The sequence below is a fragment of the Odontesthes bonariensis genome, chromosome 17 (genome assembly GCF_027942865.1).
Source record: "Odontesthes bonariensis isolate fOdoBon6 chromosome 17, fOdoBon6.hap1, whole genome shotgun sequence".
In the NCBI taxonomy this organism is placed as follows: Eukaryota; Metazoa; Chordata; class Actinopteri; order Atheriniformes; family Atherinopsidae; genus Odontesthes; species Odontesthes bonariensis.
This window is the reverse complement of record NC_134522.1, coordinates 24978166-25002321: the sequence shown is the minus strand read 5'-3', so window position 1 is coordinate 25002321 and position 24156 is coordinate 24978166. Positions and strand designations below refer to the sequence as shown.

At 41.4% G+C, this 24156-nt stretch overlaps 2 protein-coding genes across 3 annotated transcripts; one reads left to right on the top strand and one right to left on the bottom strand.

Moving 5' to 3' along the window:
• Window positions 1-138: 138 nt before the first annotated feature.
• On the bottom strand, window positions 139-10649 carry ganc (glucosidase, alpha; neutral C). The gene is made up of 25 exons (XM_075448153.1): window positions 10469-10649; window positions 10051-10113; window positions 9020-9122; window positions 8507-8634; window positions 7987-8163; window positions 7879-7882; window positions 7713-7782; window positions 6857-6953; window positions 6556-6739; window positions 6157-6301; window positions 5822-6057; window positions 5614-5740; window positions 5330-5409; window positions 5016-5159; window positions 4727-4823; window positions 4538-4639; window positions 4168-4342; window positions 3853-3921; window positions 3589-3653; window positions 3408-3484; window positions 3237-3311; window positions 2989-3102; window positions 2138-2250; window positions 1867-1970; window positions 139-847 (listed from the first exon to the last, which is right to left on the bottom strand). Exons 1-25 carry the CDS (start codon window positions 10495-10497, stop codon window positions 738-740), a joined length of 2688 nt encoding a protein of 895 aa, XP_075304268.1. The 5' UTR covers window positions 10498-10649; the 3' UTR covers window positions 139-737.
• A 597-nt stretch (window positions 10650-11246) lies between these two features.
• LOC142365871 (transmembrane protein 87A-like) lies at window positions 11247-23862 on the top strand. Of its 2 annotated transcripts, none has more exons than XM_075447617.1 (20): window positions 11247-11394; window positions 12091-12148; window positions 13227-13324; window positions 14282-14398; window positions 14557-14604; window positions 14725-14766; window positions 15060-15186; window positions 15305-15366; window positions 15505-15688; window positions 15779-15878; window positions 15994-16087; window positions 17764-17837; window positions 17932-18038; window positions 18191-18249; window positions 18361-18464; window positions 19400-19476; window positions 19919-19983; window positions 20082-20134; window positions 21767-21797; window positions 21949-23862. In XM_075447617.1, the coding sequence occupies exons 1-20, from the start codon at window positions 11284-11286 to the stop codon at window positions 21988-21990; spliced, it is 1653 nt and encodes a 550-aa protein (XP_075303732.1). In that variant the 5' UTR covers window positions 11247-11283; the 3' UTR covers window positions 21991-23862. The 2 variants fall into 2 exon arrangements, with proteins under 2 accessions (XP_075303732.1, XP_075303733.1); XM_075447618.1 differs by lacking the exon at window positions 11247-11394 and adding an exon at window positions 11564-11918.
• The last annotated feature ends 294 nt before the right edge of the window (window positions 23863-24156 follow it).

Below are 24156 nucleotides of genomic sequence, written 5' to 3'. Positions count from 1 at the left end.
AGCCAATTTGACTTCTTTTACTTTAATTTTTTATTTTTTTTTAATCAAATGATGGGTTCATTCTTCTTGATTCTTGAGTTAGATCTCATTATCTTTAGGCCCACTCGGTCCCCGTTATGTGTCAACAAAGAGTTCGGCTTTTTAAAATCAGCATATTTTATTCTTCTGTTATTGTGTGACTCTTACTCTTAAGTAAGCAAATAACGTGGGTGAAGGAGAGGTCAGGTCACGCCGACACAAAACAGTTTGAGTGTTTTGTTTTCGTTTACAATGACGCATACAGAAAAAAAAAAAAAAAGCCTGTGACATCGGAGGCTCCACACCATCAAGCCATTTATTTACTCCAGGAAGGTTTAACTCAGTCACTCCAGAATCACACATCTTTTTTAGATCAATATCATAACACATATCACTCATTGAAAGTAACAATCGTGCGTTTAAAAAAAAGTATACAATCCGCTCATAAACAGAAGTCTTTGGAGGGATTCATCGACCCGTAACTCACGAGTCAAAATCTAAGGTTCAAGACAGTTAAATAATTACAGAATTTTCAGGTTTATAACCCTCATTACTACATGTGCAAAAGACTTCATTAGCACCTTTTTCAGTCAATTTTTTCTTTCTTCCATCAAGTCAAATGCTTTTAGTCAAACTAGCCACAGCTTATTTACTGAATATTCTCTTCAGAGGAATAAGAAGTGCGGATAAAACTATTTCAGTCACTGACGTGTCCGGGCTCAATCTATCCGTATGTCCCAATCCATCGCCACCCTGAGGTTCAGACCGTCCACTGTCAGCTGGCAGCAGCCCTCCGTGTACTGAAACGAAGCCGAGACGTCTTTAGCTCCTGGTGATGAAAAGAAAACACGCTGTGCTTAGCCTTGGTCTACGAGTCGTTACTGAAAAAACAGAAAATAAAGAGATACATCTCCAAGATTTTTCTTTGATTATTTTGGTGCAGTATTTCCAGAGGGGTAGCTGAACAGTGAATGCAGCACAACACTGTGAAAGGAACGAAAACATCTCTTTCGTTAAAAGCTTGAAAATATAAATTAATATACAATATAACAACATACATTATAAGGACACATGTAAGTGGTAAGTCAGTGTGTCTGTTGGATTATTTTAAAAGGAAGGAAGCCTCTGGAAGTAGGGCTGCTGTGCGTCTGTCATGAACCAACGGAAGGTCCACAATGTGTACGTGTGGACATTTACGTGCTCATAGGGTCCCTTTGAGCAACACTGTCAACTACTGGGGACATTTTTATTCATTAAAATATATGACAGAGAGGCGGTGTTCATCATGAGCTCAAGTTAGCCCTGCGTACTGAATGTCATTTAGTACGCACAATTAACCGTACAAAAAAACCATAGAAATTAAAACAGGCTAAAGAAATGGTACGCTAATGTTTTCATGCTTGATTAAAAGTCACAGAACAGCAAAATAACCAGATATAGTGATGTCTTTGGTCTCTGCAGGCAGTCCTTTTCATCCCCTTTCAAATTCAACAAGACTCATTGAATAAAAATAACAAAAAACACACCTTTGCTAACAGTTAAGAAAATGTTCACATAAAGCATTGAAATCCACCATTTAACACATTTTCATCTGAGAACTCTGAGTTCTGGCTTCCTGTGAACATATCAGCAACTTGTGATGTGAGCTGAGTAGAAATTGTTGATCTGAAATGACAGCGGTCACACCTGGCTGACATGTTCAGAAGAGCTCAGGGGACTCTTCCGCTCACTTAAGAAGCGACCATCGCTCATCTCAGGCCAAAATCTTGATTGTTTTCTGTTTCAAGTCAGTGAGGTGGAAATGGGAGAAATGAGTGAGAAATAATCAACATTGCCCGAGCTCCTCACCTGACACGTGCACAGTCACAGCGGACGGCCTGCTCTTCACCCCCAGGACGGTAACTGACTGTACGAGCGTCTCACAGTCCAACGTTCCTTCCTCGCTGGCGGGACTGAGAGAAGCAGCGCCAACAACAGTTAGAAAATCATCATGTGTGAGTTAGATGCAATCAAACTATTCAGCGTTGCCTGAACTTGGGAGGCGACGTGCCCCTTGTTTGTTTTTCCACACGTGGTCTAAAACTGGAGCCCTCTTAAAGAAGGTGTGAGTGTGACTCACCGGCAGAGCAGACGGCCTGACAGCATGTTGAACCCGCGCAGACAGAAGGCCTTTGTGTCGCGGTATCTGAAGGAGTGGCCGTCATCCAGGTACACCTCGCCATCAGCACTGCCCTGCTCAAGGAAAAGTCAGGACTACACTAAGCCAGATACACGTCACAAGTCTGAGCAATATGAAAATAACTCCACAGCTAGTTAGATTTGGTGCCATACAAACTAATATGTCCCTAATTGAACTGCATACTTCTGTAATTAGTAAAGCAATAAACTTTGAAAATGGCACCTTCATGAGTTACACTTCCATCATACAATGAAGTGTCAGTTTGATTAATATCTTCCAGCACTGACTGAGACAAACTGAATGAATTCTGGTCATTAAAGGCACCACCCTGCATTAAATAGTGAGCTTTTTACTGATGTTCTGTTCTACCACCTAACATAAATGAGTAAGAATAATGGACCCTGTGCACCATCACTAAACATGTAAATATATAAATCTGAATGCTCCTGCTGTTTTCTATAAGGCGCCAACATCAGCAGCGTTCCATGCAAGTACATCCTGGCTCCCGTCCCATGTGAGCTCATGCCCAATTTTATAGCAACCCTGTCACATATCAAACATATCTGCCAAATGGATGAAGTGAAATGTATCACTGAAACAACCTGAGCTGACATTAAATTGGTGCTAATGGTGGCACTTAGCGCCACCGCTGTGTTCTGGCCTTAATACATGAAGTCAGAGGAATAAACATGTGAAGGAAAAGGAATTTCAAATTCTTTCTATTTTTGTTGTACATTCGTATGATCTATTGGATATGATAGATGGATATGACAGTATTCTCCAGTTGTTACCTCACAGCTCAGAGCCACAGTGACAGCAAGCGGCAGCTGCTGGTATTCAGCTGTGCAGGTGCCCCTCCCAGCTGATCTGCAGACCACCGAGCCGCCACGCTGGAACACGGGAACCTGTCCAGAGCAAACACAAGTGCATCAAACTGAAATACAGGATCTATTTGAAAGGCTTTTTCTTTCTTTCATGTAAAAGCTACTGACATCCCAGTGTGTGGTAGACTGTATTGAAATCATAGAAAAACACTAACTGTGTCCAGCGTGACTGGAACGGTCAGAGTCCTGCCTCCTTTGTACGCCTCGGCAGAATGGATATCATACCAAATCTAAAACAGAAAGAAATATTTTAATAACATCCACAATGAGGAGTAAGATGAATTTGTTATTACATAAATAAACATGTTACCTGGTGGTTCATTTACCTCTGTGGATCCAGGAAGTAGTACTGCGACCTGTTGAACACCTGCCTCTGTTACAGGACAGGCTAGCAATGCTCCCCCTACAGAAAATTAAATATAGTTGGCCTCAGATTAAATAATAAAGAAAGTGCAATAACTCAAGGATATACTGCGAGTTAACACAAGAATAGAAAGTATTTGTCACCAATCATGTACTGGTTGTCCACTGTGAAGGTGCTCTGTTCTCTTGGAAACTCCACCCAAAGAGGTCTGTATGATAAAATGAGGGTTTCTGTAACTGCTTGTACAGGTTGCTGTTCCCACACTCCATCCATATCACATCAAAGCGCAATGCACACTGAACTCTGGTGCTTGAAAAACTTCCATCTCCACAGTAATAATATGCTGGAGCAGGATACCTTAGTAGCTGCACACCTAAAAGCGAACAGCAGATAGCAGCAACACTGACCTGACTGGAGGAAGGCCAGAGGTGTGAGCGCGGTGAAACAGCGTGTACCAATACGGCAGCAAACAGTACCTGAGAGCAGAAGAGGGATCGGTGTTTCCCCTAAAACTGTGTTGTTTTCAGATATGTCAGATAATCAGGCAAGTTGCCTTTGAGAGGTTCCCTGTACTGAAAAGTCCTGGTTCTATCACACTCATATCACCCTGGCATTGAAGAGCTTTAAATACGGAAGTTGTGTCTTTTCTTATTCTTGTACTGTACTACCCAGAACTATGATAAAAAGCTAATAATCTCCACAGATATCTCTATGACAGCCACCTTTGTTGGATAACAGAGCGGATAGCTGCGGTGACTTCGGCCCCAAAAAGCCAGGGTTCCCGTCGCTTCGTCTCCTTCGCGGAGTGGCCTCGGAAAAATGGCTGCAGGGCAGCCGCCTGGTACCAGCGCACCAGCAGTTCTGGCTCAGGATCCTGAACAAAGCCACCGACATCAGCTGAAACACAGAGAGCACAGATTACAGGAGGTGCTGAGTGTGACTCAACAGAAATAAGAAAACGCAGCAGAGGCTGCGCCATTTGAACACTTTGATACAAACTAAAACTAAACCTGAGAATTCACAGCAGAAAAAGTGTCTCTTAAACTGGTGAAGACATTCCGAAATGACCGAAATCCCCAGTATTATGCTTACCTCCACAAAACGCGATGCCTGCCAAGCTTAGAGACAAAATCATTGGAATCGAGATCTTCAGATATTCCCAACTGGCTACGTTATCGCCTGTCCATATGGCTCCTGATTTCCAAATCCAAAAAGCACAGTTAAAGATCCACAGGTGAAATATGGAGACAGTTTCAACATGTTTCTATTCGAGCAGCTCACCAAGTCTCTGCGATCCGGCAAAGAAAGAGCGTGAAAGGACAAACGGCCTCTCTAAGCCACCTGAGCGGGTTGTCAGACCCTCCACTGTGGCCATGTGCTGCGACCAAACAAAAGCAACTTTGTAGCAGCAACTCTGTCAGTGCCACATGTGAAACTTAGGTCACAGCAGAGACATTCCCACGAGCTACAGAATTTCTTCACTCTGAGTGTCGCATGGAAGTTGTCATGTTTGGTTGAAGAAAAAAGCCCATCTACAGTATTTTAACATGACATGAACAAGCCGGCTCACCTGGTAAAAGCCATACAGATTGTGTAAATCCCGATGCTCCCAGCCGCCGTCATGAACTGCGTCCTTTGGCATCGTCTGCTCTGGCCCATCAAAAACAGATGGCTCGTTCATGTCGTTCCACACAAACAACGACGGTGTCGATCCCTGCATCAGATGGAAGTATTTCAATGTGAGCTCAGTGAGTGTAGGCTACCCTGTGCAGAACATCTTGGCGCGCAGGAGAAAAAAACGTGGACAAACGTAGCCCGTGAGAGGTTAGTCATTTATTATCGGCTGAAGGTTCTTGGGAAAACATGAACATTATTGATCTTCACCTTGTATTTATCCAAGCTGAAGCATCTGGAGTACCAGGCTCGGGTTGCCGGACTGCTGAAATCAAGGTACGAGGACTCACCTGAGAGAAAAGTTAACACAAACTTCAGTTTGGGATGAAAATATATGACAATGTCACCTGATGTTCGCAGAGGATGGATGGAGAAAAAACTGCACTGAATAATTAATGAGATTATTCTAATATCAACTGAAGCTCTTCTTAGTTTTCAGATCAGAAAGTAGAAATGGTTGAACTAAAGTGTATTTGTTGTAAATCAAACATTACCAGGCCAGCATGAGCCCCGATAGATCTGTCCCTCTCTGTCCTGAACAAAATGTCCTCCGTCCCTGGCCTCGCGGTAAAGAGACCAAGCAGGATCAACCTTTATGTGGGGGTCACTGATGACGACCATCTAAAAGATGGGACACAAAAATGAGCGAATGAGAGGAGAGACTGCTTTAATTGCTGCATATCTCACCCCACCGAAACGTACCTTCCTCCTCTTTTTCTCTAGGTGGTGCTGCAGGTTGGCCGGCTCAGGAAACAAACACGGGTCCCAGGTGAAGTAACGCTTCCCATCGGTGTGCTCAATGTCCAGCCAGATGACGTCATATGGGATGCTGTGGCGATCAAACCCTGCATCCACCGCCTTCACGTCAGCTTCATCGCTGTAGTTCCAGCGGCACTGGTGGTACCCGAGGGCAAACAGTGGGGGCAGGGCTTGGTACCCTGAAGCAGGGAGAAGTTTAGCTGCCTTTTTACAGTCTTAACTTGTCTTTCTCCGGGCTTCATTTTTCAAATAAAAGCTTTCAATCAATTCAGTGCTACCTGTAAGCTGAGCGTACTGGGCGAAGAGCTGATGCGGACTGGGCCCGAGCAGGACCGTGCAGTCGATTACACCGCTCTCTGACAGCCAGTGAACATCCGTCCGAGGCTGCACCCGCCTCCTTTTCAGCGGGGGGGTTTGGTCATCCTGGGCGATATCAGAGCATTTTCTGTGGTTGGAAATGGTTTCTCTGGCTGTGCAGACTTACATACACAGCAATTTTATGGTCACCGGTAAGAAGCCAGGGTTAGAAACTACTAAGAGCAATGAATTGAGAGCCTGAGGATAGTGATCTATGAACTCTAATCCCTAAATTGCTTCTTCCGCTTTGGAAATGAACAAATACTTCTTGAAAGATCTACGCTGAGAGAGAAGCAGGTTTGACATGAATCAAAGCTTACCTGATGGTCAGAGGGGGAGTAATTTATGTTGACAAAAGTCTCTGACGCATTCAGCCAAAACACACCAAGAGTCCTGTCCGATTTGTGGGCCAGCATCAGCGGCACAGATCCGTACAGGCCGAGGCGACTGTACAAGTCGTAGGCGAAGACATCCAAGTTATACAGCCTATAGGGTTCGCCATCTCTGCGGAGCCAAACACATCTTGAAAGAATTTTTGTCCAAAGCTGAAAACAGAAAGCTTGCAGCCATCAGGATGTGTGGTCAGATGATTTGGTTGGAAGTGAAGACATGAGTATGTACCTTGTGTCTCTGAGCTGCAGGCTTTCTGAGTGTTCCGGTAGGCCGAACACATGGCTGAACCCATGAAGACAGAGGTCTGCACCCACGCTGCTGGGACCTGGGGAGGCAAAAGTTTGTGCATTTCATATTGTTTTGTACCGAGGTTCTTTCATCACTGCAACATTAAGGTTTGTACTTGTCAGTACTTTGGAACCACAATGAAAGTGAAAAGAGAAGGCACGAGAGGCAAGTAAATAAACTGGGGGCACTTTTGTCTCAAACAGTCGCTCACTGGTGAATGTATCGGGGGAAAAGTGTCCTGGCTGAGGACGCACGCATGTGATCGTACTGCCAACAATCCGGTTGGAGGATGACAAGTAGATGGAGCCACTTACAAACTGAAATATCATCAAAGATTTCAATCTAAAAAAAATAACATGACACCCTCAAATATGTTTATTATACTTCACTGTTTTATGTTACAAGTAAGATGAGCAAGTTTAATGAAGACCATTTGATTTAATCACTGTTATTAACATATAGTTATTGGTATAGAATGTTCTATAATCTTTTTAAACATTCTCTTTGTTGCATGCTCATATTATTACATCTTTAACTGAAAGATAACTTATATATTGTCATTGATTACATTAATTTACTTAAAGTAGCTTCACGTAGGCTTTGACCAGCATGTGTCTACCAGTCAGGAAATGTGACCTAATATCCAGCACATTCAAAGAGATTCATGTGAAAATGGAATTGTTGTTGAGGGTATTTGTGTTTGAACAATCTCAGGAGACGAGTCCTAAACTATCCAAGATCGTGAAAGAACTACTGATATGTCTGTCTGTTAAAACATTCAAGAGCAGGAACAAACCATTAGCCTTGATATCCACAAACTTCCTGAACGTCTCCTTCCACAATGAACTCGTCTGGTCCTCTTGAAGCTGACACACAAGCATGGAAGGAACAAAGGTATTAACAGACCAGATTAAAGCTCAATTCAGGAAAATATCTACTTTTGAACCCTTTTATTTCCTTACCTCACTAGCATGTGATGTGCCCCAGAGGAAAAAAAAACAAAACAAAAAGCATAGCAATTTAAAAAATGATTATTCAAGGTGATGATTATCGGATTTTTGGGTCCTCACCTCGGTGGATCCTGCAACCTGTCAAAGCTCAGTTTGCCTTTGGAGTTGAATGTAACCACCACTTCTTGTTCACACAGGATCTCCAGTCGGAAAGGGAAATGCCAGACGCGGGCGCTGTGACGTCCCGAAGACCAAGAAAGGGTGACAAAGTCCTTCGTTTGTCTCTCCACCCTCAGCCTGGGAGATGATTGGGCAAAAGATCAACCGCTGTCAAACGCATGAAAATGCATTGGAAAACTATACCACTAAAATACAGTATTCAGGGTTAAGAGCTGCCCCCTTAAACCTTAGTATATGTTTAAAATGAATGCCCTGTACATGGTAGTTTATCACATAAACACAACACAACAGATGAGGAAGAAGCCCCCCTCCTTGAGTTGCTCCAGGACATTAATTCATTTCTTTCGCATCACAACGGAGGCATGGGAATATCTCGGCAGGCAGGAAGGCATTAGAAAGAGGTGCACTGTCTGTTTAACTATACATCATAACGGCGAGACGATGCTGATGCAGCTCCTACCGTTCACAGCGAGCTTCTCCAGTCAGCACATCCTGCACTCGATAACGTGCTTTAATTGGCTGGGCTTCGTCTATCAATATCCGCACTGTGTCGTTTTTGCAGGGTGACAATGAAAGAAGGAGTCTGGCCTGTAAGAACAGGTTAATGTCCAAGAGAGACAGAAGACATATGATGTATTCATCTCTCATATTCCTGCCCGAAGATCCAATGTGCATTTTTACTGCCGCTCAAAAGAAACTGAGAAAAAATTTCCTTGAGAGAACTTTCTTAGACTGCTTGTAGGTTTTACTGATTGACGTTTAAATTTAGGCTTATTCCCAGTATTCTGTGACTATGAAAGTGATGTCATTCAAATGAAATACCAACTGAATTGTGACATTTCTGCATCTCAAATTGAAAAAATAAATAAAATTGAAAAACAGGTGATGCATTTTTATAACTGTCCATCAAAATGATATCAAATGTGATCAAAGAAAACAGATCATCCCTTATTTCAATTTCAGCTCCACTGACCTGGGTGTCGGGTTCCAGCAGTTCAAAATGTGCCCCCTTCTCCGTGAGCACCAGGGTGTTCAGATGGGCTCTGTGTTTCAAGTTTGGAGCCTGGATCTGTCGCCTGAAAAGTGACAACAAACATCAACACCGGGATTCAACATACATGCCTCAGGAGCAGAGCCGGCCCAAGGCATATGCCAACTACGTGGTCGCTTAGGGACCCCACGCCACCAGGGGGCCCCAGAGAGCACCGAGACGTTGTGATAAAAAAGTAAATATATACATGAAATTAAAATAACATTGAATAATTTAAACGAAATTGTATTACACCAGAATTTTTTTTTTTTTTTTTTTGACAAAATACTAATACTAGGTTAATTTATGCCTCCTGTTGGCTGCTGCCACCGTTGGGCAAAATTATTTAAGTATTGTATTTATTATTTAAGTATTTAATTTTGATTAAAACTTTATTTTTCTGTAAGATAATGTGAATGTCATTTGATTCTATTTTGTATTTGTATTTTGAACATTTTTCACACCATTGCACATCTGAAAGAAATTAAACTATTTAACGTGTTTACTATAAATGCAGTCTCCAGCCTGCTGATGTTACTTTCAAATAGTTAAATTAATGAGCCATACTTATACATCACTCTTTATGTAGAAGTTAATTAAACCATATTTATGAGTTTGCTATCCCTTTAAGGTTTAAAACAAGAATGACACCTGTATAATGTAAGATGATTACAAATAATGCTAATGATTGTGGGTCCATTACACACATAACAGTGTAGCCTATGGAATAATGAGGCATCTGGAGCTGAGGTGATGGTAGGGGGGCCCCAAATGAAATTCTGCTTAAGGCCCCATAAAGGCTTGGGACGGCCCTGATCAGGAGAATTCTGTACAGCGAGGCAATGATGCCTTATATATGCGACTCCCTCATACAGAACACACACTAAAGAAATAATGGAAAGATCCATTTAACTGTGTGGATTATTAAAACTGCAAAGGACTCGGTCTAAATGATTGTGGATCATCCAACATACCTGTAAAAAGCAACATCGTCACTTTTCTTGAACTTTTCTTTCCCTTCGTCATCAGGTATGACACTGAAAACCAAGAGAAAAAAAACCACAATCCTAAAATTCCCAAGCCACCTCAATAAGTCTCTTTAGAAAGTAGGTTGAATAAAAGCATGCAATTCCTCAAACTGTGGTCCAATCTGTCCCTGCTTTGGCAGATAAATTTAAAATCTAAGGGCAGAAAACTCCTTTAATGTGAGCCGCCAGACATGCAACAGCACACATGTACTACCCAAACAGCTTCTCATCCAGGTGGCACAGTGTCAGATCCCTGCTTTTCTCATCGCTTCGGGCTTTCTTTGCACAGTCTCAAAGGGAAATGTCAAAGGTCAACAAAGTCAACTTGTCGCTGCTGCAGCGGCGTAAGGAAACGTATTTGTACCTAACAACCGGCTGACTCTTTTCCGCCATTTCAAGCAGACAAAATCAGCTGCCGTTCACAGTCGGTTGGTCTTCTTCAGTGAGCAGTAATTACATTATATTTTTCCGGCATAACATAAGTGCGATCATTGACTGAGCAACTGTGGCTAAAAGGAAGTGACTGCATCAAATCACCCACAACAAACCCTACTTCCGGTTAGGATTTTCACTTTAAATTGCACACTCAATATTCTCCTGTGTTAGCTGTCCTGCACATAAATTGTCATGCTTCATAAATGTGCTCATAAATTAATCTCTAGGTACTGGTAAAATAATAATATATTGTTTTAGGTTCTAAATGCTTTGCCAAAAAGCAGAAAACGACAAACTAAAGCCAATCTATCAAACTAAAAAAAGGTACTCCATTGTTTAGCCTGCGCCTACACTTGGTGAGCTTTCAACCATAAAAACAAACAGCACACATTTGAAGGTTAAAAAGAAGATGTTTTCCAGCGGTGATATCAAAACTTCCCATCAAACATGCTCGTATTGGATAGCTAAAAATAGCGTTAAATTACACATTTAGGAAAATTCTGCTTTCACAAAACAGGTGGTCGTTTTAAATAGGAATTATTTTGTTGAAAGTTTAATACTGTATACACACTTTGACGGAGGGGAAAAAACTTTAAAAAAAATATGAAGATACACATAGGAAGACATTGAGCTGCTGTCGTCCAGTGTTCTGTGTCGCCCTCTCGTGGTGAAAGAGTAAAAACTACCGAGAAAAGCAGCCGGAACTGGAGGCGGATACGAGTGTGACCTGTGGTGGACGCACAAATGAAAATGCCAGATGCTCAGGTGCATCGGTCATGTTTGCTGCTTTTAGCATTATTTTTCCATCTCGGGAGGGCGGCGGAGGTCTCTGTATGGAGCGTGAGCATCAACTCGGTCCGTGTCACACCTTCTGTATAAGCAGTTTCGGCGGTTATTTTGTAGTCTGCTGTGCTGAATCTCCAGCAGCTGTTAGCTGTGGTAGCTACGTAGCAATTAGCAGTCCTCTCCACTGTACGTTCCACCTGTCAGAGGCAGCCGATGACAGCTCTGGTTTCGGCTGTCTGACGAAATGTGTCACTTTTTCCTCTATTACCCTAATGTAGACTAATAAGTCTGCCTTTTCATTGTGGTATTATATCACTGTAAATAGTCAAAAGAGTAAAAATGTGAGAATATTTGTCAGGGTTTGAGCATATTTTGATATGTTTCACCGGAAAATTCACATTTGTAATTCAAAGGAGGACAAGCTATTCTGTAAGTAAAGAGAAAGCTGTCAGAGAGGTGTGTGCTGTGCTTCAGGTAAGAGCTGTTCTACCGGTTATTACCTTGCAACTGTCCAAAGAGTGGTTACTGCTCCATAATGGGAAACGTCTTCCAGAATAGGCAATTTTATATGTAAATGCATCATTTAGACAGAGGTATGTTATGTTGTGTCCAACATAAGGGTGCATTCTTTGCTTTTCTTTGATCTCTGAGACAGGAAATATGTCCTGATCACTCAGGAAAAACTTGCTGGGCTTTGAAGTAGAACCAACAAGAGCTGTGAGGTCAAACTGCAGCTGGCTGATTTAATCTCTGTTGTGTTTGCAGACACAAGATGTGGTGTTCCGAAAGACGCTGTATGCCAACACCACCATCTTCATGAGGTGTAAGTAGTCCAACTCACGCAGTGCACATGTGAGGGCATGCAGAGACTGAATGGACATGTAGACGGGAACTGTGAGAAGAGCCGTAAAGCATAAGAACACAACTCAACTGGCTCTGTTTTGTTCTTTCTGTTTAACTCTATTTACCAGGCACCCAAATTAAAAAGCTAAGGCAAAATTGTCAAATTTTTTGTTGGAAGGTCAAGTCGAGGCACAAAGGTGCAGAAAGGCGACGTAGCTACGGGTGACGTAGCTTTCAAAGAATATCAATGACAACGACGACAGGCGCCATTCTGCCACAAAGACCCAAATCTACTTTCTTTTTCTCTAGAATCGCTGTCGAAGCACTGAGACAAAAATCTTGTAGTTAACGTGTCTTAAAGTTTCGGTCCGCTCTTCCATTTGTTTGTGCACGTGTCTCTTTAGGTCCCACCACGGCGTTTCAGTCAGGTTGAGGTCTGGACTTTTTTTTTTTTTTTTTTTTTTCCAGCCATTTTGCTGTAGCTTTTATTTCTTTGCTTTGGTTTGGGACCCTTGATCAGACGAAACACGAATTAAGAGATGTCACTTCCTTCGCTGAGAAGTAGTGGTGCTTTTTAGACTCCTTTTTGACAGTTTACAGACTAAGCAGTTAATCGGGGTACTGAAGAAGTAATTCATAGTGAATATTCTAGTTAGTTTGAACTCTACAGACACACTTCCTTTGAGCAATATGTTGTTTTTGGGAGGGGGGGGGGGGGTTTCGGTATAATGGCAATATTCATTTTAGCTGACACACAGATTTGGTTCCTCAGCACAGAGTGCAGAATATTGTCCGAACCAAATCAAGAACTACCTCTTTTTTTTCTTTTCTTTTTTTTTTTTTTTTTAACTTCAGTGTGCATTTAACACTCACAACTCGAGAAACGGGATATAATCTAGAATGATGGTGAGAAATGCTGGGAGTGGGCTTTTTTAAGCTAAGCTGGACACACTTGCTCTGAGAGGAACAACTGGAAGGTTCTGAACACTTCAGGTGGACATGTGATACTCTGTAAGAGTTTTTACTGATCATCCAATCTGCCCATCTCCTCTCCACAGTCCAGAATGATACAGGATCATGTGACAGAAATCTGGCCTTCAACATCAGCTGGTACCTGCGCTCGTCTGTTTGCTACAACGAAGTCTTTAACACACCGGTAAGGATATCTTCTGTGTGCTTATGTTTCACTCTTGGAGCAGTTGTTTTCCTCATTATTTAGTTGTTACAGACCGATTATCTACCGGCACTTATGTCTTTGTTCACTAGTTTTGGGCAGTTTTCGTTTCTCATTCAGCAACTGGTGATTCCATCATGAGGAGTTTTCTTGGCCTCAGGCTCCGCTTTCATCTTCATGCCAGCACTGGCTCTTTGTCCAGAAGCTTCTCAAACTCAGCCTGAATCTTAAAGTGAGGCCTGGGCTCAGAAATCAAGTGTGTGTTTGGACAGGCTGCGACTCAGTGAGGATGTTTCTGCTCAGATGTGTTACTGAAAGCTCTGAGTCAACGTCATTACGGCTCCCATGTTAACGCACAGCAGAACGATGTCAAACATTCTGCACAAATTCCAACCGCGTCGTTTCATTTTAGTGAGTGTGAGTTCGACCTGCCCGCAGTTCAGATCCGTCCTTTATGGAAAATTCATCAAGCGGGATCAAGAGAAGAACCAGTCAACAGGAACCCCAGGCTGTTGAGCAGCTGAATTCATCAAGAATGGACCCAGGTTCCTCTGCAACAATTAGCCTCCTTAGCTCCCAAATAGTAACAAGTGAAATTAAAAGGAAGGCTGACATGCTTCTATCCAAACTTTTTTTTTGGGTATTGCTGGCATATGAATAAATGTATATACGGTTTGATTAAACTAACATGTTTGACATCAGATTGAAATTTTTTATTGCGCGTCGGAATATTTCCCAACATTTCTGGAAATGAGGTTTTGTATTTAAAAGAATCAACTTCCTCTGGTTTTCCCTTTTAATTTAAAGCTGTGTCCGTTTCCCCACATTGTACAGTGATCGGAGTGGATAGTTTAAGTTAAAACCCCCCCCCGGTCAGATATAGTGTATTCATAACTGGAGATGTTCTAAAGTGATGCCTTTCCCCGTGTTTGTCTGAAGGACAACAAAACGATGAAAATGTTCGGAATGGACCACATGTTGAAAGACGGCTGGAACGGCTTCTACAGTCAGGGCTACATGTACTTTGAAAAGTGCTCCTCCCTCTTCTCGCCAAAGGTCTGTGACTGAGACTAATACATTTAGTTACAGTACAACAAATAGCATTGGAGCACTTGCTTCATACATGTCATATGAAAGTGAATTGAAGTAATGTGTTAGCATTTCAGGCCATGTTCTAAGCTTGGGAGTCTGAGACTTTTTTTGCTTTTTCTTAGGTTTATTTTCCAGACTTTAACCCTTATCAGCCACTATCAAGCCCAAAGGTCGGTGATTGATCATATTGACCATGTTGCTGTAGCTTAAACATTCATTTTGACTGTCTAACTGTAATTTTTTCACTGTAATCACCAAACATTTCTGGCATTTTTTGTTTTTCTTTTCAGAGTGACCCATCAAATCAGAGTTATTTTTGGCCCGACAAGCCGGTGAGACGTGTTTGAAGTGTATTTGATCAGAATAAAGTTTATTTTTATTTTTATTTGAAATGTGTTTTTCCATATATATATATATATATATATATATATATATATATATATATATATATATATATATATATATATATATATATATATATATATATATATATATATATATATATATATATATATAAATGTAGAGTTCGCTGGAAAGATTGTTAATCTGTATGTCTGGAGTTGCCAGTTGTCTCATTCAAGTCGCTCAGTCCGTCAGATTCAAGGCTCTTGCTCATCTCTTTCAGGACATCAGTGCAGTGGCCAAAGCTTGGGAGGACAGTCCGTATTTGTTCATCGTGAAGGTGCAGCCTGTGCCTCGTGGAGTTGAGGATAAAGGCATCGGAGCAGAGCAGCTCAGCTTTGCCTTTACAAGTGAGAAACAACCGTTTTGCTGAAAGAGTTTTAAAAGCTTGCATATTTGCTCCGAACAGAAACCGGCTTCCAAGATCTCAGCACAAAGGACAGATTTCCTCTCTTCTTTATTTCTCAGTGAAAGTGGAGATGAAAGGACCACATGACTACTCATCCCCAGCAGACTGGCCCCTGATGATGGTATGTGTGAGGATAAATGACCTGTGGGGGATTCTTGCTGGTTCTCTGTAGATTATTTGGATCGGATTATTTGTACCAAGGTGAAGCCGAGCCTGTTTCTCTCCCTCTCCCTCTCTCTTGCTCTTCTACCCATCGCAGTTCTTCATGGTCATGTGCATTGTGTATGTGCTGTTCGGGGCGCTCTGGCTCTTCTGGTGTGCTTGTTATTGGAGGGATCTGCTGCGGATCCAGTTTTGGATCGGCGCCGTCATCATCCTGGGCATGCTGGAGAAAGCAGTGTTCTACTCTGAATACCAAAGCATCCGTTACAAAGGGGATTATGGTCGGTGTTTTCTTTCTTTCTTCTTTGTTTTTTTTTTTTTAGGTAGCCATTTGTAACGATCACATGGTTTGTGTTCATCTCTCTGTGCAGTTCTAGGTGCTGTGATTTTTGCTGAGCTGCTCTCTGCACTGAAAAGATCTCTGGCTCGAATCCTGGTGCTCATTGTCAGTCTTGGCTATGGCATTGTCAAGTATGTTGACTCCTTTTATTTTCTGTTGAATTGGGGAGTCTTTGTTGTTCCCAAAGTAAAAATCAGTGGGTAGGGGCTTGCTGTTAATACTCCTCGACCCTCCTCCCTCCTGCAGACCCAGGCTGGGTACCACAGTGCATCGCTTGGTAGCTGTTGGACTTCTCTACCTTCTCTTCTGCTCAGTGGAAGGTGTGCTGAGAGTGACGGGTGTAAGTGAACATTTATCTCATTTGGGCAGAAACCGTGAAAAAAAAAGCCTTGGAAAATCTAAATTTAGATCACTTCGCTGACAATAGACTTGGTTTTCAACCTTGCGTTCACACCAACTCCATTTAAGGGGAAGTTGTTCACATTTTGTCTTTGTACAATGCCTGTTAGAGGAGGATTCCACCTGCAACAGCAAACTTAGACCGATTTGTTGATGAAAACAAGGAACATGGAGACGATTAACGAAGTCATTATTTGATTGTTGAAATCCTGACAGAAAGAGAAGGAGTTTATGAATGATGAATAATGCTTTGGGACCCTAAATTGGAACGGGCCATACAACTCATGAGCTTGAGCAAAAGAGACCCCACCTAATTATCAAGCCTTTAGATATTAGCATGGCTTGGCTCTTAAGCCATGACAAAATCAGGAAATAGTCAGGTTTTGACAAAAAACTAATTACAGATTTACTCACCAAAAAAAAGAGAAAACAGTGCAAAACAACATATAAAGAGTAAAGGGGCATGTCAGTCACTATTATCAGGGTTTCAGCTGATGGATGAGTGTTAAATGGGGTTAGTTACAGGTACAGCGTAAAAGCCACCGCCTTATATCAGCTAAACAAAACATGACACCGAGGGGGCCAGGCAGACCGCAAGAGCTGAGTTAAAGGCTTGTGAGGGAACTGGCCTGATGCTCCCTGTGGCACTAATTAACTCTGCCAAACACCTCCTGAAAGGCAACAAGAAAGTGGCAGAGAAGAAGCCAAAACATCAAGCACTGCGAGAGGCAGAGGCTATCATAACATCCAGTCAAGCATGCTTTATTCAGTCAGCTAGACAGCATTCACCTGTCATTAACAGGCTCGCTTTACATTCTCTTTGAATCTTGGGTCTGCTGGTATCTCATGACTGACTGTTGCTGCAGTTCCAAACACCAGGCCCACCCACTGTCTCGTGTTGTCGATGCATTGCATCCGTGTGCATTATGATATGTTAATTAGTTCCATTTTGCTGTAAATTGGTGTGGCATTACGGGCTATTTTTGGGTTCATACTGTTTGCAGAATTCTGTTTATTACAGTTTGTTCTGCCATTTGTCTTTAAAACTACAAACGTTACTTGCTGATGTAAGTGTCCTTGTTTCATGGCCATATTCATGGTTGTTTGCGGTGACGGTGGCGGCTTGTGTTTGTAAGTTATTTGGAAACTTTTCCGTTGCTTTTCCCTCCAAAACACTTTCAACACTTGCGTCTCTGCTGCATCACCTGGACAACCATCCTGTGCACACTCAGCGTTAATCTCTAACCGATGCTCCAAAAAGGCACAGAATATCCAAGACAGCGATTTTAAAAAGCAAATACATTCTCATCTTTGGGATCGCCTGAGGGTGCACTCTCTTTAAGCTTCACTTCTAAGCCTGATATACAAGTTGCTGGGGCCACAGATGAATTTCCCCCTGCAAACACAATAAACCCCCTGCACTCCGGCCAGTGCAGAATCTGTTGACAGAAAAGTGATGGTTGATTCTCCAAAGCATCCAAAGACACTGCAGCGAGTTCAACAAAGGCTGTACATACAGAAGATTAGAGAAAGTTGGAAGATTGACGATTTTATCTGATGTTTAAAATTGTTCTTGTTTATTGTTTATAAAGTCAGACTCTTGTCTTCTTTCTGCAGGGTTTCTATGGGACGGTCGCCCTTGTGGCTAATCTCAGCCTCTCCCTCATTGACTCTTGTGTCATGTGGTGGATATCCTTTGAACAAGTCGAAACGATCTAATCTGGAATTCTCAGAAGTTTTGACTATTTGTTGAAATGTTACGAAAGTTTTCCTTAATTTTTACATTTTCATCAGCCTGTCTCAAACCACACGTCTCCTGAAGCTGCGCAGAAATGTGGTGAAGCTCTCTTTGTATCAGCACTTCACCAACACACTCATCTTCTCTGTTGTGGGTGAGTTTCAGCTGCTCTCATGTGACCAAAATGAGAGAAAATATTACCTTGGTGCTGATGAGGCATGCCACTCCACCCTGATGGGAGGCCTTTTTATGTTGTTACATACATAAAAATGAGAATAGTGTATATTTCTTTTTTTGTATCCACAGCTTCCATCATATTCATCATCTGGACTACCAAAGTGTTCAAGCTGGTCGACTGTCAGAGGGTTAGTGGGCTGCATTGCGTTTCATTTTCTTTTATTGAAGTTTCCTGTTGCGCACATATGAAAAGTAAAATTTGTTTCTGATTATGTTTATCCTTTGTGCGTGTGCTCCAGGGTTGGCGGGACTTGTGGGTAGACGACGCCTTCTGGCGTCTCCTGTTTTCCACTATTCTGCTGGTCATCATGGTGCTGCTGCGGCCCTCTGCTAACAGCCAGAGGTCAGAGTCGGTGGGGAACTTGGGAGCTGAAACAGTGGCTGTTGTAGCGTAACTTGATCAAATAAAAGGATTTACAAGACGTTCTTACAATCTAAAAACCTTATTTAACCTCGTATATATGGGCACCACCTTCAAAGAAGGAAAAATACAGAATCTTAAGATTCTGGTACGTTAAAATGAATGTTAAAAATGATTAACCAGTCTCAAATGGCTACATTTGTGAATTCTCGTTTGGTTTGACCGACATTGCGTAAAGAAAACATACAACACAGCCTGTTAATTATTTATATATATATATATATATATATATATATATATATATATATATATATACATGAACTATACTACTAGGGGGCAATATGGCTCCATAGGCAGGTTAGTTATTTTCCAAAAGAAAGATTCCTTCGTTATTCTTCCAAGTACGATCAGGAAAAAGGTCTTAAAATGCAGCTCGTGATTTCTGACAACCCGAAAGAACCTGTACAAAGATATAAGATATACATTTAATACAGTTTTAACATTCGACTGAAAGTGAATCTACGTCCGTCTCCCGTCTGGCTGGGTCAGAGCAGATGTCACCTTTGGTTTAATTTTGTCCAGATAAGGTAGGGAGTGGTTTAGTCCGGTTATTATCCAATGTTCTCCAAAGAGGGTCGTTTGTTTGTTAGCACTAAGTCGTTAATGCATCCCCATAAGTTTATGGGGCAGGTCTGTGGAAAGAGAAACCTCCCCAAAATACTTTCATAGGGCAATGGTTGTTGTAAATGAGACGATCTCGGTCTCTTCCTTGGTGTAGAAATCCCCTTCTGGTCCCTACACAGAAACATCCCCCCACAGGAATGTTGGAGCCTTCCAAAGGTTTAAGTTTGTATTAAATTCCACTGTTTGAATACCTGGTTTATAGTCTACTTCCGTTGTGTTTTGCTTCCGCTCAGGTTCTCGCATTCCCCTCTGATTGATGAGGATGATGAAGAAGATGAGGCCAAAGAACCCATGCTGAACGAGGCTTTTGGTAAAAATCACCGGTGTTGTTTTTCTTTGGAAACGCCTTGTTAACCTGTCCTTGAAATCAAACAAACAAAAAAGGCAAACTGAGAGGCTTGTAATAGTACTCTTAAAGAGGTACAGCTTTTGTTTGAAATGACTTTCATATACAGTTCCATCACTATCAGTCATCGTGCTTTGGTGGTAAAGTGGGCCCGTTAGTAAACGCTCCACCAGCCTTTTCATTATTCAGCAATAACTGCGAATGTCTGTGATTCTCTGTGATCATCCTGTAGATTTGTGTTGCGACTCCAAAGCTTCCATTCATCACTAACTTTTCATCTAAGGTGTCATGTTGTATAGCCCAGTGCCACTGGGCCTATGACCTGGTTAATCCAAAATGCTTTCCTTGTAATCATATTACAGTATAAATTCAGTAACAAAGGTATGATGTTATCTTTTATTTCCAGAGGGAATGAAGATGAGAGGCTCAAAGCCTGACACCAACGGTTCCCAGAAACTGTTGAGTAAAGAGGTAGGTTGATCATCCTCTGCCATGTTCTACTTTTGTCCACTTTTTAACCATTGTTTTTTCATACTCAAGTTTGTGTTTCAAAACTGTGCTTTTTTCAGGACGAGGACCTAAAATGGGTTGAGGAGAACATTCCTACATCTGTCGCTGATGTGTAAGTAAAGTAGATGATCTTACAGGCACACCCTTTATTCTCACAGGGTTGCCTTGAAAATGGGTCCTAATAAAGTCTTGCATTGTAATTGTTGGGTGAAACCGGACAGTATTACACTACCATGAATAAATGAGAATCCAATATGGACTTGTCGCTTAAAGTACCTGATAAAGGACAACTCAGACTTCAGAGGTATGGTAATGCAACAAAGAAAGCATTCCTTAGCATCAAGGGTTTATATATCAGAACATAAAAGGAATCTTTTGACATACACATGATATATTACACCAGGTCATTATTATTATTAAGACAAAATACAGAAGCAGTGTGTGGAAATCAATCCATCCCCTGTGGTTCAGTAGCTTGTAGAACCACCTTTAGTATCAGTAATTTGAACTATACATTTTCTGTATGATGTTTAGAGTCTCTCGTGTAGTTTTGGAGGAATTTTGACCCACTCTTATTTGCAATCTTGCTTCAGCTCATTGAGGTTTGTGAGCATTATTTTATACACAGTTCTCTCAGGTAAAGCCACATAGTTTTAATTGGGTTAAGGTCTGGGTAACTTTGTACAAGTTACACACTGCTGTGTTTGGGAACATTGTCCTGTTGATGAGCCAGTTTCAGCCAAGCTTTAGCTGTCACACAGATGGCCTCACATCTGACTCCAGAATACTTTGGTATCCAGAGGAGTTGATGGTGGACTCAATGACTGCAAGGTGTCCAGGTCCTGTGGCTGCAGAACGAGCCCAGATCATCAGCCCTCCACCACCGTGCTTGACAGCTGATATGAGGTGTTTGTGCTGATATGCTGTGTTTGGTTTCCTCCAAACGTGCTGCTGCTGTGCATTATGAGCAAACATCTCCACTTTGGTCTGTTCTATCCATTGTTACAGAAGTCTTGTGGTTTGTTCAGATGTAACTTTACAAACCTAAGCTGTGCTGCCATGTTCTTTTTAGAGAGAAGAGGCTTTCTCCTGCAACCCTTCCAAACATACTGAATACTTGTTAAAGTTATTGACGGTAGAATTAGAGAAAGACAGAACATTTAACATGCTAACTGAGGCCCGTAGAGCCTGAGATGTAGCTCTTGGGTTTTTGACCTTGGGGAGAACTTACTGGGACATCTGCTCCTGGGAAGATTGACAGCAGTCTTGAATGTTTTCTACTTGTAAATCATCTTTATAACCCTTCCCGAATTGATGTGCAGTATCTATTGCTTCTCTGAGATCGTTGCTGATGTCTTTCCACATTAGCATTGTGTTAACACACACATGAATGCTCCAGACCAGCAAAGGAGTTCACAGTTTGATCAGCAGCATCTGGCTGCTACTTACCCTGTTAATTCCAACAAAATCAGTAAGGATGGGCTTTGTTTTTCACACACTGTTTCGGCAGTTAGTTTCTGTTAAATAAATAAATGACACGATTTAATATGTCATGTGCTGCTCTTCATTTTAAGTTGTAATGACCTCAATATCAAGACCTGGTTAGGACCAGATGATGTTTTTATTACGTCCTTATTCATAAAACCTTAGAATTGAAAGCGAGTATCTGGGAATGTTATTTCACTCAGGTCTGGACTGTAAAATGCTTCCTTCTCTAATTTATTATTTTTTTTCTTCTGTACAGAGCTCTTCCTGTAATGCTAGACGAGGAGGAGGTAAAGTCTTTTCACTCTTCCCGTGCTAATCCCATGATTCTGGTCACATTTTAGTCTATTTAAAGAGGTTCCAGTAATGACCTTCAATCTGCCATCATTCCACAGTCACACTGCTGCATGTGTATTCATCTCTGCTGTGTCTGTCTTCTAGGAAATCTTGAAAACCAAGATGGAGAGGTCCAAAATGGAGTGAAAAAAAATGCAAGAAGGTGATTTAAAAATGAAAAGTAACGTCACTGACGCAGCAACGAATGGATTCTGAGTGATTTTGAATTACCAAAAAATATGTGGGAAAAGCCAACTCTTCTTTCCAGACACTTTATTTTATTTTATTTTATTTTATTTGTTTTACAGAAGTCATGTAACTTCGTAATAAGCTCAGAAGCATGAGCTGCGTATGATTAAAAAGGGCACTATTGTGGTGCCCTGAGTGGGATTCACTGGTTGTTGATTGTTGCTCAGCATTCTGGGACTGTTGTGAAACTCAAGCAGTTATACAGCAGAGCATTTATCTGAATATTTCATTTATTTCACAACTGTTTCTTCTGAGTAATCCAAAACCAAGCAGACACTGGACATGTTGCACAACACCCTTGTGGAAAATGGAATATATATATACATCTCAAAACGCTGCCTGATGGTTTTTAGATTCATACAGAATGTGAAGGTGTGTGTGCGTGTGTGTGTGTGCGTGTGTGTGTTTCCTTGAGCACAGAGTAAACAATGAAAACGTTTCAGATCATTCTCTCCACCCACTTCAAGCTGCAGAAGTGAAACCCGGTGGGTCTGATTTGCAGCTCGTCGAGGTTCGACTTACAACTCTTGGCAGTTGTCTCGGCAAAGACATCAGATGTTGGAAATAAAGGGCATAAAAACACATACTGAAAACACTAAGGTATCACTGATAAGAACGGAAGCAACTCAGTGTCTTAAAACTTGGAACAATGCCGTGCCATACTACGAGAAAGATGTTCTCAGTAGTTTTCAGTATGTGTTTTTTTTGTGTTGTCACATGATGATTTCTGATTTAAATGAGAAGGAAACCGCGCCGTACGATTAACCGTTTAGCCAGATGACTAAAAGACATTGTGTTGTCATTCTTTTTCTCTATACATTGTCTGAACTTGTTCCCGGTTGGTGAACCAGCAAAAGATGTACATCCTACTCAACTACCCGTGTGTTGTCTGGCTAACTGACTAATCCCAACTATAGAAATAAATGAGTTACTTCGTGTCATCTGTGAATATTGATACTTGAAAAAGAAGCAGCTTAGATTCTGGGAAACTGTTGTCTGCACTGGCAGCATGTAACGACATCTACCACATGGAGCTCCCTAAAAGCCAAGACTGAGCTTTTTTAACCGGTTTTCTTGAATATCATCTTTACACAGCGCAGTTCAAGCAGATGAAAATGTTTTCTCCTAAATTGTTGTTTTACAAGCTGTTACAGAAATATTGACGCTTTTACAGTCCTGCGCAAGCAGAGAAAATACTGACCCACTTAGAAAATATTCAGACCCCTTTACAAGCAATTTGATGGAATTTTTCATTATTCACGTGATGGCAATGATTCAGGTGTGCTCAATGTTGTAGTCACCATAGAGAAAACTTCATAGTCACTAAATAACAGAATGCATTCCTCATGAATGTGGGGTGGGCCTAAATTTAAATGTACCTCAGATTTACTGCATGTGTGTAACATTTTCTCACTTTCCCTCCACCAGTTGGGCCAAAGTTTTATAAAGATCCTAACACAAATTTAGCATTACAAAGTGCTGTAAATAATAAGTTAATAATTACCATAACTTCTCTGTCACACTCCTTGTTTTGCATTGTCTGGCAAAATGATCTCCATCCTTGTGAAATCTACTGCAGTATGTATGGATATTCTAAAAATCCTTAATTTCTGTTTTTATAGATGTCAGAATCTTGTTTAAGGGTATTTGATTTCAGAGCAACACTTATGGCTCCACTCCTGAATTTTATTCTGCACTGTGTTGTGAAGCTAATGATAATGTATGGCTTTTTGCATATGTTCTGCAAATAAAGTTTTTATTGAACAATTATTAAGATTCAAGTTTTTGCATGGATTTGTGTTTTGGTGTACATTTCCACTTTGTAAAATACCTTCAAGTGAATTGTGACGAGTTGTTTCTGTTGGATGCTTAGCTGTGATAAAAACCCTTCACAGTACGTAGCTACAGCTCTGCAGAACAATACAATAGCTTATCCATTACAACACAGTAATAGATCAGATAATAAAACGATGGTAAAAGAGTTTTTATTAAACATAACCTCGTGCATAAAGTCTCGCTATAACGACACAGCACTGTTTAACCATGGTGACAACAGGAGTCACT